Source organism: Fulmarus glacialis, unplaced genomic scaffold (genome assembly GCF_000690835.1).
Source record: "Fulmarus glacialis isolate BGI_N327 unplaced genomic scaffold, ASM69083v1 scaffold42874, whole genome shotgun sequence".
Classification (NCBI taxonomy): Eukaryota; Metazoa; Chordata; class Aves; order Procellariiformes; family Procellariidae; genus Fulmarus; species Fulmarus glacialis.
The window spans coordinates 40,274-55,179 of record NW_009210680.1 but is presented as its reverse complement, the minus strand read 5'-3'; the positions used below and the strand labels follow the sequence as shown (position 1 = coordinate 55,179).

Sequence of the window (14,906 nt, the reverse complement as noted above, 5' to 3'; positions counted from 1 at the left end):
TTCCCTACCCACTAACATAAAGGTAGAAAGTCTAAAGATAATGTCAAAATTCTGACGTCCCTTTTCCATCACCAACATTTAACACAGGATCTAGAAGTTTGGGGGTTTTGCCATGCATACCATACATATGAAAACAGGCACAAAAGTAACTGCTAAAATATATAATGGTGTCACCTCCCTATAATATCAAATTATATCTAGAAATTAATGACTTCCAGACAAGATCTAAAGGATTTTGCCTGGTCACAGTACGATTCATGTCTTGTGCTTCCCAGAATCTGATATGGTTAAAAAGGCAGCACAGAACTGGAGGATTTTCAGTAACAGATGGTTTTGCAAGTGTTTTATTCCCGTCCCTTATGCTAAAATATGTTTCTCATTACTCCTGGCTACAGGCAGACTGCATTTGCTATCCTCATTTGCTACCCTTCTCTGACACTGCCCGAAATCTACAAATACGGAAGTTTTATGGGGTTGTGTCAATTTCAGAAAGTTTTTTTACCATCCATCCTGGCGGGCAGGCACACTCCCCGGTGACATGGTGACAGACGCCTCCGTTCTGGCACGGGCACCTCTCCTCGCACTGCGGCCCATGCTTCCCGGGAGGACAGAGGTCCTCGCAGCTGGGGAGGTGGTGGTGCACAACAGAGACAACCGTTACTTCGGCACAAGCTCCAAGTCTCCAGCCACCTCTTTATTTTTCATGCTATCGTTAACTTTCCCAGCCAAAAGTAGGAAACAGAAAGCAGTCCGACATAAAGAGACGCACACTGAATATTGTATAACATCCATGCAACAAATCTAAGGAAACAGGCCTGGCAATCTAGGAATTATTTCTTTTAAAAAGATATTTTTTTATACACTGGTTGGTGCTCATTCGTTGTTACTGACAAAGCTCAAAATCTATTCTGGAATGACAAAGCCAAATAACTCCATGTTTCAATGTGATTTTCCAAACTTGTAGCCAAACCATTTCCATGGTGGTCATGAAGAAGCTCCTCCTGCTACTTTTTGTGGCTTTTACTTAGCAGCCCAGATCAAGAGGGCTTTCTCTCAGCTACACATCTGAATGTGCACTGCAACAGGGTTTGCCCAGCTGCTTCTTAGCCACCAGCCCTGCTTCCCTGCGTTACACAGCAGCCAGACCAACCGCACAGTGTTAAAAGTTAATCTAAACCAAATTTCTCTTGTCAGCACTATTTGAAACTTGTATCTCTCCCCCATGAATAATATACCCGCTGCTTACAAGGCACCAGTGTATCCAGGAGGACATCTGCACTCTCCAGTCACGTGGTCGCAGGTGGCTCCGTTTTGACACTGGCATTTTTGATGGCAATCGTTTCCATATGTCCCTTGATCACAGCGTTCCTCGCAGCGCCAACCTTTGAAACCCGATGCACAGTGGCAGGCTCCAGTGATGGGGTTGCACAAGGCTCCGTTTTTGCACTGGCAGCGGCTGCTGCAGTGAGGTCCCCAGTGGTCACTATCACATGCTGAAGGGGTAGAAGGAAAAATTTACAGCAGTTTTATGACAGCTCATGTTACTGCACTGAAGATACCATGAGTCAACAGTACAAAAAAAAAAAAAAAAAGTTTATACGATGGAAACAGTTATGTAGTACATCCTCAGTTCTCCTTGGTCTTCAAGGATCTTGACAGGCAGACAGAACTTAATTTACGCACACAAATTAATTTCTTAAGCATAAAAGCAAACACTTTAAAATGTGAAGCTGTGAAGTAAATGCAAGTTCTAGTCTCTTCATTGTCAAAACTCTTCATTATGACTCTCCACTGTCACACAACAGTTAGGGTTGCAGTGAGCTTCCATTTACACAGAGGAGTCTTGCTAACTTAAAAAAGTAAAAAAATGCAGTCTAAATCCATAAACAACTGTCTGAATCCACAAGGAAGTTGCAAAGCCTACTCAACATAAGATTATGATTTTTTCAAATCCAGAAGTTCCTACTTGTTTACATAATTGCAAATATTTCCTTTTCAATCTTGCAATATACTGATAGGGCAAAAGAAAACACAAGAAGTGTTTCACCAAGCCATAGAAATTAACGATTATATGGTTAAACTTCATCTGGATGTTACAAATTTGGTTATATATATATATCATGTGTCTTCATGATCATTCAAATGCATCTTTTCTTGTCTGCCCCAATGCAGCCCATTAGAACCCTATAAGCAAACCACTCAGAGGTTATTTCAGCATCAAAAGAAAAACCTTAATGTTAAGGAAGAAATTTTTCTTAAGTGAGAAACACCGGAGTTCCGTAAAAAGCCAGAAGATTAAGGTCACCTAGAGTTCAACAGCAATGTGCTAATCATATGGTCAAATGACCTGATTTTATTTTTATGTTCTGTTGATAAAAGCAGTACAACAGGAAAGCGTCAATTGCAGCGACTAGAAGCCCAGGCTCTCCTCTTGGAGACTGACAACCATTGTTCTCCCAGTCTTCTCCTGGGGCAAAGAAGCCAGGCAGAGAACAAGCACACTTTCCCAGACTAATGCAAAGTAATTCAAGAATCCTCCTCAGGGTAGGAATTATTCAGCTATAGGAGCTGTTCACTGAGGCTACACGAATAAAAAGGGATTAGGGTCTTTTAAAGAATCTACTCCTTAAGATTTTTTTCCAGGAGAGGTCACTAGAACATGCATCCTTAATGGAGATATTATGAGCACCTACACACAATAAAATACAGAGTAACATTAAGAATTGTATGTATTATAAACACCCAGCAAAACTGTCAAACTGACAGAACAACTGTCCATCTTATTATGGCTTCTCTCTTCGAAGAGGTGTGGGTTTTGCTCCGGACTATACTACAACGCATTGCTGTCTACAGCACACAGCATCTCACAAGTTGCCTTTCCCCATTATAACTCACATTCATTCAGAACTGCTATGTGTTTATTTTCAACATGTCTGCATGCAATAGAAAGTGTAATCCTCATGCTTAACCAGTCCTCAAATTGTTGTCAGGAAACTAGCTATTTTAGGATATATATAAAAATATGTATGGGTGGTGAGATGTCTGAGACAGTAGCATGTTCTGTCATGATTGAGCAGACACCTTTTTTGCTTAACACATTAGTCTGGATTCAGATAACAGTCTTTCTCATGCTCCCAGACAAAATAGACAATTTCAATTTCAGCCATTCCTCATGGAATAATTAAAAAATTTAAAAAAAAACCAAATTTAAAAAAACCTGTACTGGCACGTCTGATAAACAGAAAAATTCAGACTGATCACCAGACCACGACTGTTCCAGTGCAGAGCTCAGTCAAGGATGAATGTGGCCTGAACACGCTCTAGATATAAAGACATGACAGGCAAAAGAAGACTTAATCTTGGTTGAAAAGTGTGAGCTTGTGTTCTTTCACCAATAGCTGGAAGTGGGGTATTTGGTGCAGTGCAACAACATTCATGCAGCTGCTTGAAGACCCAGTGTAATGAGTCTCAGAGCCACATAGACCAGAAACATCTACTACCACGCAGCTGCCATCGCACCCAACACCCAGGCACCAAGACTGCCTTGCTAGAAACCGCTTCACTTGTGAAGCAGCAGAGGCCTCGTACTCCCTCTGCTCTTTTTACAATCCCATCCCCAGTCTGCCTCTCTGGGATGCGCCCCGCCTTCTCCTGGAGATTTACTGATGTCCAAGGTGAACGTGCTGTGCCTGTGAACTTGAACCTTTCTCGACTATTTTACTGCAAGGGCATGTACCATACAGTACATAATAATTTATTAGTTTGCTGGCGTGATCTTCTCATTATGTTTGCAGGAAATCATTAAAATAAAAAGCATCATATGGCAGCTGATAGGATTTCCAGTCTCGCGACCGTTTTCCTGGCAATGGCCAGGTGGGTAACAAATATTGACTATGCAATTTTTCACTACAGCACAATGGTGAAGCATTCCACCAGGACAACGGTGGCCCCACCACAGTACGACTGCACGATAGTCCTTTACGTAAGGTCTGTCACCAGCCTAGCATCTATCTGTGAGTTATGGGCAGAACTGTGGCGAAATTTGTAGGATTAATGGGAATAAATAATAACTTTGAACGAGATGGATAAATCACATATTTTACTTCTAAGTCCCCTGACTGATAATCAATAATGTTCCCCATAGGAAATTAAACTGATTTGTCAGAAACTGATGCTCAGTTTATTGTTAAAAAAGAAGAGGGCAAAGGGTAGAAACGTTTCCTGTGGTGAGTTTGGTTTATTTTTAATTAGGTTTGGAGGCTAAATTTACCAGCTATTACATCAGACTATTTCTGCTGCTTCCTAGTATTCAGACCCTAAGAAAGCCGGGCTGGAAGTCACAGCTGCTAATCTGGTGGAATGGGATAGTCTTTGAGTTAATGACTATCGTCAGGTTACAGACTGTCAGCTGGAGTTTAATCAGACTAACTGCCCTGACTGAACCAAGGTCACAGGCACACGCGCATACATGAATGCTACATGCACACACACGCAAAAGTGTCAGCTACTGGCTTCTGAACAGATTTGGAGCTGTAAATCATCTGTCTCAGGGTATATGTGAAAGGGAAGCAAACTACAGAGACAAGAGCTCCATGTTCAGAATGATTCTGACACAAGGACAATGCATTTCAGCCCCAATAACTCCCGGAAACAGTCTGAATCCTGCAGAAATGCAAAATCCAATCAGTAAACCAGGGTTAATTTTCTGTGTTGATCATACAGAACTGGCCTAATGCTGCTCTGTTTTACGCAGAGCACCCTCCTTACAAAAGTTGTTCTCCTTCCCCTTTTCACATATGTTATGTTCACCCTCAGGTTTTTCTGTTTTAAACAGAAGAACCAGCCAGCTGTACTGCTCCCCATCGGCTTTCGTAGTAGACTCACAGGGTCTTTTCTGCCATCACCGTACATTGGGCGGGGGGCAGGGATCAGAGTAAATGTTTAACAAACACAATGGTATTAATGCCACATCTTGTTGTCATTTTTCTTTTTACACATTCTGTTCATCTGGGAATATCTTTGTTGTCACCACAGTATGTGCTGTGCACATCACACTGCTACAAACACAGGACAAAGAACTTGTCTCTCAAAAGGCTACTCAGTGAAAGCAAAAGTTTGCCTTTGGGAATAAGGGCATTGCATTGTATAAACCCTCATTTAAAATGAGCAAGTATGGTATGAAACTCTAAGACAATACAGGTCTACCATCATAAAGAAATAGTTGCTGAAACTGAGTGCCAAACAATGACTTTAGAAACATAGAGAAGCTCAAGGATTCAACGAAAAAATCACCTTCAAGAAGAAATTGAAATCTGTGATGCAAATTGCTATCGTTTTGGGGTCTTTTGAAGATTTAAAGTTCTGTATTTCCTAGTATAACAACTTTAATGCACATTGTTATTATGCTGGGCTAGATGTGGTTTTATGCACATGGTTTCTGTGAGCGGCTGGTGATTTGCAAATTGGGATGGAGGGAGCCCTGATATTTTATAGTACAAGGTATGAATTTTCATAATAATCTGAAACATATCTGAAGAATTTGGTAACTTCTTTATTGCTCCTTAGAAACAAAGACATTTTTAACTAAATGTGGTCACACACTTGTAAGGGTTTTTTTCTGGGTTTTTTTTCCCATTGATTTCATTAAAAGGCAACAAAAAGTGCAAATCAGTCCGAGTTTATTCCTGACAAACCACCTTGATCACCTACAATTCTGTACTTCTCTAAAGAATGGCCTATAATGAGAACAAAATAAGGCTATCAAATCAAGTCAAAGAACGTTTCAGAAGAAAAACCTCCTTAGAAACTCTAACCTGCAACTATCTTTCAAGTATGCTACAGTTTCCTTTATACCATGATATTCAAGACAGACAATGTTTATTGCAGTGGTTTTTTTAAGATCTTTCTTCTCTTTTTGTCTGTCTTTTTTGCTAATGGGGAAGTGAAAGTGAAGAATCACAGCAAAACTAAGATTTATTTCTCCTGCTATCATTTTTTTGTAGCTGTCTTGTACGTACTACCAAGACAACAGAAAGAGATTTTATGCTGGCTTACGCATCTTTCTGCAACACACACTGCTGTGTGTTTCTGGAAATATGTACCATTGTCGCCAAAACAGAGGAGATTTTTACCGCAGCATTAGGCTTACATATTTTTATGGTCTTTTAAAACAACTGAAAACAAAATTCCCTACCACAAACAGCAGAAACAGAGTGAACGCTCCCTCACTTGGAATGCAATATTGTGAAGTACAAATTTAAAATAAGCAAACAGTGGCAAATATGCAGAATTCCCATCTCTCTGTCTCCTCAAAACTCCAACATAATTTCTTCAGATAGGTTCAAGGAGCCACAGCCTTTAGTAAGTGAAAGTTGATTTTCCTTGCTCTAGCATGTAAAACAAACTGAAGCTGCCCATAACTTCAACATCATCTTTGACTGACCCTTTTTCCTTTCTAGGTTGTCACATCAAGGACAAGTCTAAATCTTTGTGCCTGCCTTGGCATCCCTCCTTTGACTCTCAGATCTCTATTGCCTTGTCCTTACTTTCATGGCCTTTATGGTCTATCCCTCATCTATCATTTCTCAACCAGTATCCAAACAGCAACCCCCACATTTACATCGCCCTTGACATTAGCCCCTTTGTTGCATTTTCAGACTATCGTCTTCCTTGTTTCTTCTCAAGTTGCCTCTACAACCTGGCATAGCTTTCCATACCCCAAGCCATAAAACTGCCATGATGTCCTCCTCCACATCCCTACCTTGTAAGTCCTTCCTGTGAAGTCTGCAAAAAGTTGATGCAGCAAGTGTGTCAAAACCACTACATGCCACGGTCATTTATCAGTGTTTCCTTCCTGCCTCATCTCCTGTATGTTTCCAGCTTTGTGTTATCTCTTTTCTTTTCCTTCAACCATAAGTTCTCTGGGGCAGAGACAACTTTCTGTTCATATTTTTACTTGCAGAAAGACTCCACAAATCCCCAGCAGGGACAGCCATGAGGTCCACCAAGGAGCAAGAATGACCATCATCTACAACTGAAAGTAGACCAACTGTAACATGCCCTAGTTTTTCCAGTCTTTTGGAGCAGAAGATATAAATAAGAAAAGAGTAACATTTCTAGGAGGGCCCACAAGTGACTTGGATTATCAGGCAATAACCACCACTAATGGCCAAGCATAGCCAGTGTAAGTAAAATAGGCCAAAATCAAGAAAACTTTGATTTATCCAAAGGAGTAGCCCACTGACAATCTTGTTATCATAAATTGCCCTAAGGCTGTCCAGAGTTTAGCATTTGGAAGAATGACTCTTCCTTCTGTTCCAGAAGCAAGAAGTAAGTCTTAACATATATATACATTAGTGGAACTAATACTTTGGATATCTAATTGGCAGTAAGTAGAACCTGATGAAACTCAGTACGAATTCCACAACAAAACAGAATAACTTTTTATGAAGGCAGCATTTAAATCTATAGGTAGTAAGACCCACTCACCTCAATTCTTTTTCTGATGACCTCAGTAAGGAAACACACCCAGGGCAAGTCCTCCCTTTTCTCCATCAACAACAGATGCCCATCTAACTTCCAAGTGTCAACAGAAGGGAAATTTAATTCTAATTCATGTGTTAGATATTTTGCATACCTGAATCTTGTATTTTGCATACCTGAAAATGTGTTTACTGTTTAGCCCAAAGAGACTGCCATAATTACAATTTGAAGGCTTGCAAAGATATGGTGTACACCACACTCCAGATCAAAATTTTGTAAGAAAACTGGATTGATGTCCTTCTTGACAGGAAAAAAGGTATTTCACATACCATGACAACAGTCAAATAGGTCATATATTACATTAAGGCATCATGTACCTTTGGTCAACACAAAACTAAACTTGGATAATACTTTATGGATCCTCAATTACTCTTAGCTGATGAGGACATGAAAAGTCATAGCCATGTAGATGCTACTCTTAATGATCTTCATTTCTGAGTATGTTTGTGTTCAGAACAACATTCATTGATTCACTAAGCAAAAACCATGACAAAAATATTAATGTTGTCACTAATCTAAATCCACATCATCCTTATGGGAAAGTTTAGAGAGTATTCTTGAAACTACCCTCTGCTATTATGATTTGGTTAGCTGCGGATCTAAATTGACGGCATTCGTTTCCCTAAGGATATTCCTGCAGGATAGGAAACAGATAATAATTCTCCCAACTGGAATTTAAACCAAATAAATGTAAATTCCCGCTGATTCTGAAAGCTATAAATACTCAAGTGTGTTCAAAATTCGACAAGATGCGTTAAGCCCCTAGTGACATCAACCTGTACGTCAGCCTGGATTGCAAGACAGTAAATGTGGAACACGGCAAACAGAAATTTCAGAGATGAGTCGAAAAAGCCAGAAAACAAAGCCAGTTATTCTGAAAAGTACAATAAAAACATCCTTCAGAAAACCTTTAAAGTCTTATTTAATAAAAACATGAGATTATTGACCATATATTTTTTATATGCTCTGTTCTAGTCACCTCAGGTTGTTACGAAAATATATGCACATGCATATCAGAAAAAAAATCTTTTTCCTTTAAAGAATCACTCATAACTATAAAATATCAATGCCTTTTAGTAGAAGACTTACTTTACCTACACCCCAGACACAGAAATGCATAGTAGTGGTTTTTTTCAGAACACACTTTCTATTACATCTAGATTTTCTTTGAGTCTTTTGTTCCTACCTCATTTCATTTGTTATACTGTAGGCTTTTTACCCTGTGGCATATTTTTCATTCTTACTTTTTGTTTTGTGTATAAGGAAGGATTTTTATTCAAAATGCTAAGCTTTAATTTAATCTAGGCATTTTTCTTTTTTACTTTGTAAAAGCCTTTTGATCCGTGAAGTGGAAGAACAATGAAAATGTGTTTTTCAGATCCTATAAAAGACTGGAACTATATGCCTTTCACATGCCATAAATTTCAGAAGACTCTTTAAAGTCTTTGGACATCAGAAGACAAGGTTGGACAATTGCTAAGGAAAACACACACAGATGGCTCCTAGTGTTCATTTTATCTTGCTACTGAGATAAAACCTGTTAAAAATAATCACTATTATAGGAAAACTTACAAAATTATAAGAATCTGATTCTACTGCAAAAAATGGACTGTTGTCCATGATCCAAAATCCACGATTTTGCTCAGATTCCCTTGTAGGACCATAAATTAGCCTTTTCTCTTTTTGCAATGACTTGAAGGTCATCTTAATCTTTAAATTAGCAACATATGTTATCCTTCACATCCTTGAAAACCTGCTAAGTGAGCCACTGACGATAAATAAGTCTGCCAATACATAATGCAGACTGAAATTAAACCAATACTGAAAATAGTTTTGCACTGTTACTAGGAAAAAAAAAAAATTACACAGATATTATTCAAGAAATCAACTTAGGTAAACACCACAAACATACTGAGTTTAAGAAATCGTGAAAAGCAGAAATGAAAAGCATCTCTGATCCAGAAAATGTTTACAAATCAGTAAAACTACCACCATTTACTGCAAAGCCTTCCTTCAGTAAATCTCAACATAAGTAAATTTAATAACTCAGTTTTGTAGAAAATCTATTTTTGCTTCTGGTATTGCTTAAAGCTTGAAATTGTAATTCAGCAAAACACTGTAGCATGTCCGTAAAATCCGAAAAAAGTCCATTAATTCCCCTAGAACTTCAAAACCAAAACGCTTTATAGCACAGAAATTATATTAAACATAAGAATAATACAATTTCAAATATATTGTTGTACTGAACTCTAGAAAAGCACAGCTGCTATGTAGCCCTGGGCATTTTGATACCACCTACCATAATGATACTGTAGCGACTCTGTCAGCAATGAAGATGATGGCAACTTCCATTAATATCTGTTTTCCCTATTTGCACCTGACCTAGCTTGCTGGTGGGTTCGTTTCTCAACCCAAAGATATTCAGCCTTGTTAGAGGAGAAGATAAAGAGTTCAGCTAGCAAAACTGAGGAGAAGTCAGTTAGGGTAATTACAGAAGTAATAATTACAGAAGAATTAAAGGTAGTGAAGAGTATGGGGAAGACACATGTAATAAGAAAAGGTTAAATTTAAGACTGTTTACAACCTGCTGTCACTTTTGCTAACAGGATGCATTTGCGCAAGTGGCCATTTGGGAGCTGGGGCAGGGGGCAGTTCTGCATTACTTGAATGAGCTGTTTCTCTACATTTTCCATAAAAGCAAATAGCTCTCTGTCAGGATACTCTGCAGTTTCACTTGTGTGTTTAGCAGTTTCTCAGTTCTGGGAATCAAGCCCTTCTGGTGTAAGCATGTGGTTAAAACCAGAACCTATTTCTACAGCCTGCTGAATAGCTTGGAAAACTTAAGGATGAGCTAGCTCTCTAAGTCTATCTTGCAAGCTCTGTTTGTCAAAATGCTTTGATAATAAACAGAAATAAATAAATAAACAAATAAAACAGAAAGCAATGCCTTGGTCAAAGAAGCTCAAAGAAGCTTCAAGATTCACAAGCTGTGCCGTCAGAGCGTACAAGATGCTCCCAGGCACCTTTCCTGGTACCCACATCGAGAGGGCTGTTTCACTTGGGGTGCAAGTGTGTCTGTGGAAAATAGTCACACATCCACCTCTGCAGGGTTAATGGAAATTATAAGCTCCACTGAGAAACTGGCAGTGCTTGTAACTCACGTGAGTGTCTCTCACAAGCTATGCCAAGGGATCCAGTTTCTGCCATATTCTGCATCTGCCAAGTCCCATGAAGAAAACAGTGAGATTTTCATGGAATCTGCAAACTTTACGAACACCCGTGATACTAAAGGAAATCAGACAGTAGCAGAGCTACTGTATCTTAGAAGTTTCCTTAACAAGTGCATTTAAAGGTAAGAAGATGTTTCTCTGAGATGCCAGCTTTAAACTCTCAGCTTACTGTGTTAAGGAAAAAGCCAGTTCTCGTCTCATGCTTTATAAAACCCTGGAGCCAAATTACACCTTAGTTCCACTTGTTCTACCCCTACGCCCTCAGACTATAGCCCCAATGAAACTCTATTAATCACCAACAGAATCAAATTACAAATTAAAATCCAGTGATTCAAACAAATAAAAGACTATTTAAATGCAATAAAAATAGAAAATGCCTATTCACATTTCCACAAACAATCCTAACATACTTGTCATACACCAAAACGTGTCATTCCCTTTTTGCTTTACTACTCAGGCCAGCTGGGGGATCACGAAGGCTATAACCATGGCAGATGAGTCACTGTAATATTGATTTTGGCCTTTTGCCTCTGCTCCAGCTTATTCAGAAAGTGTCCTATTGATTTTGAAGGAATTATTTGTGGACTACTAGGCATGAGAAGAAAAACAAAGTGAATGTCCTGATTGCTTAGTGGGGCTCCATGTTTGGCTGCACGTGTATCTATCTTGCACACACATTCAAAACTGACAATCAGGCCCATATATTATGTATTACAGCAAATACTGCTGCAAGGGTTTGAGCAGAAAACAGGCAGAAAACATAACCTACAAATGTAAAACATGGTTTGATCATCTCCACACATCTAGACGGCCAACTATCACTACGTGTAGCAACTTTTACAGAAGACTGCTTTATACACAACCTGCAGTCAAAAACACTCTTATAACATGTAACAATCCAATCTGACACATGCAAGTTAAAAATTCGATATAAACAATAACCCAGTTTGAGAGGGAAAGGCTGTGTTGGTTTGTTTGTTTTTCAATAAAACCTATTTGTTTACATTTTTAATCTATAAACATACCTATCTTTACCACTGTGTCCTTTTTTCTAAACTTCTTCCTTGCCCCCAGCCCAGAACCTATGAACTCCTGCAGTCCACAAACACTTCTTCAAAGGGGTGCTGACAGCGCGCTGGTTGTGCTGATTCGCTCGCTCCAAGGGATAGGTTCAACACGTCTTCTGTCCACTCATTTGTCATTGACCTGACTACTGTGTTCGGTCGATAAATCTTTATTAGAATAACTCGTTTTGCATGACTGTCATCTCTCCCGCTAGAATGGAAGTGTTCTGCAAATGACTGATCTCTCAATCCAAGTAGTATTTCTTTTGAGAATGTGTGCATTATCACCACCTCCTTCATCACCTCCCACTGAAATTGACTGCAAGCAAACACTGCCTAATACAGTATATGTCCTTTAAATAAAAAGAAAAGGCCTGAAGAAAAAATACATTTCACACGGGAAATATTCCCCAAGGAGGTATTATTTAATTAGCCAAATTCCAAGACCACCACTCAGGTTTTACTCACAGAAGAATACATCCAATCCTATCCCCTCAGGTGGGATGCAAGGTTTTGAGAAAGGCAGAGGATGCGATGGAGAGGAGAGTTATGGGTTGGGCTAGAATTAAGCACTGAAAGAGGACAGCCTCAGTAGTCTACTCAAATCTTCATCCCTCTTCTCCCGAAATTGAAAGCAGCCACTGACCTAGGCTATTAGGAACTGGATAAGACTCGTCACAAAAAGGATGTAATGGTTGCTACAGAAGGAAATGGGAGTCTCCCAAGAAGTTTAGTCCCTGGAAAGGTTATTAGGCCGCAGCACACGGTGGTATGCAAAGATAGGGGAGGAAGCTTGCTGATTCAGCTTGTCCCGCACAATGCATGAATTTAGGCCATGCAATCACTCTGTCATTTTTGGAGAGAACATTACAGCGTTTAGGAAGCACTTGTCTGCAACTACCACCCAGAAAGCGACCGTCACATAGAAGCCATGGCATACGGCTTAAAAATTTATTTTAAACACACTGGGTAAATACAACTGAGAAACAACAGATAAAAATCAAGCTGGGGGTTGGCAGATGGACAGATGCCGCAATAGGACTAACTCTGTTCTCAGAAACATAGAGATGAAACTCCTTTCTAAGGAAAATAATCAATCCTAACAGAGAAAGGATAGTACTTTGGAAGAAAACGTTTAGTTCTGCAGTTTTACAAAAAGTTTAGTGCTTAGGTAGAACAGTTGCTTCCGACACGTTTGTGTCCATGAAAATGAACAGATTACTACATTTGGAAGTTTGCCTAACATCTCACACTTTGAGAATAATCTCTCCCTTTCAGTCACAATATTTTACTTGGTTATCAGTAACCATTACATCCCTGAGTTTCTGCCTTACAAAAATACTTGCCTGCCTTGTAATCATTGTTCCTTCTCCATTATTCAGTTAAATAGTTACATAGTTAAAATGTTTATATGATAGACATTATTACAGTATGGCAATTTGCATGTCTTTTTCTTGAATGAATAACTTGCCATATCAACAGAATTATTATTTTAAAAAAGCATCTCTTTATTTCATCTCATTGTACTTTTCTGTTACTAAAATTAATCAAGTTGGGAATCATGCAGAAAATACAGTCAAAGGTAAAATACGAAAATCTCCTACGTAGGGCAAGCAACAATAAAACTCAGTGCCAGAGAGCCAAAACCCTATCACTTACTGTCTTTCCAACACTATCCACTGCTCTTCAATTCCGTTTGATCTGCGCTGTAGCTCTCAGACACACGGATAAGGAAATCACGCACAGCTAGCAACAAACAGCAGTGCTCAAACTCAGATGGACAATCTGGTGAAAGCAACATCTTTCTTAAGTTTGTCCACATGGAATGGGATAAATTCCAAAATGTGTCCCTGTAGCAGATGCACAAAAATACCCTCTTCCTGAGCCTACCCCCCTTCTCCTAGGACTACACTAGCGATCCGAAACAAATTTCGGCAGTTCCAGTTAGCTCTAACGTCACGCAGAAGCTCTCCAGAGATCACACTGTTCAAAGGTACATGAACAAAGGCCCTTTCAGCTTTGGCCTGTTGTGTACGCACACCAGAAAATATTTTTGCTATTGAGGCTGCTGTGACAAGCAATCAAAGGCAAGCAGCTGAGGAAGAAGCAGAAGAAAAGAGCTGCACATGTATTCAAAATTAATTATACCAGATAGGTAAGGGAAATGGACTCTAGAAAACCCTGTGAGAGGAAGGATTATTTCCAAAGACAGATTTAGAGGTTCCTGTCTCATCTAAAGTGCCCTTTCAGCAAGTTTCAAACTTGGAAATCACAATAAATAACAGTATCTCCCCATTCTATGTTTTCTAGTGATAGACGTTTCTTCTGCATGTTTGATTAGTTACAGAAGAGCTTGATACATAAGGCTTTCAGAAAGGAAGATAACATTTTTTGACAATTTCTTTTGACAATTCAGCACACTAGATTAAGATCAGTATTACAGTAACATTGCATGGCTAACTACTTCAGTTTTATGCCTTACGCAAAACTTGGTGTTTCTTTAGAGCTGTTTATGAAAAGAATCACATGTAAGTATATACAAAGACTATACAACAAATGTAGTAATTTTTAAATGGTTAAGTTTTTCCTCATGTAATTTATTATTAATTATTTTTATTCACTCTCTTTCTCTCTCAAATTTCACAAAATATGCTGCCTAAACAACAGATCAGTTCCAGATGAAGAGTCACTATAGCACCTTGTTTGCAAAAAAAGGACATTTCCCTATTTTTGTCAAGCGGCAAAAAATGAGGGTGAAAATACAACCATATTATTTTTGTCCTGCTGATGAAAAACCTGACTAGGTTTTTCATAGTTGTTATTTTTATAGGAATCCCATACTAAGTAAACTAGCGGCATAATATCTTTGCAAGACATCAAGGTCTGGTTTATGAATTAGAATTTTAAATGGTCTGTAAAATGTAAATTATAAATATATATTTTTTTATTGTTGACTAAAACACGTTCCTTTCAAGTGGACAGTCACTAGCAGTGACCCACTTTGAACCTGATTGTAACGAAGTATATAGTTGTAATGTCAGCCTAAACATTACGTTTCCAAAGGCCTTAC

The 14,906-nt window shown here is 38.9% G+C and overlaps 1 protein-coding gene across 2 annotated transcripts in view; it reads right to left on the bottom strand.

Annotated features, from left to right (window-relative positions):
* The window catches only part of MEGF10 (multiple EGF-like-domains 10), a 77,382-nt gene that overhangs the window by 46,739 nt on the left and 15,737 nt on the right, over nt 1–14,906 (bottom strand). For both annotated transcript variants that reach the window (XM_009577242.1, XM_009577243.1), the window contains exons 5-6: nt 1,247–1,493; nt 503–623 (exon numbers count right to left, since the gene is read on the bottom strand). In XM_009577242.1, the coding sequence (XP_009575537.1) occupies nt 503–623; nt 1,247–1,493 (368 nt within the window). The remainder of the gene's footprint in view (nt 1–502; nt 624–1,246; nt 1,494–14,906) is intronic.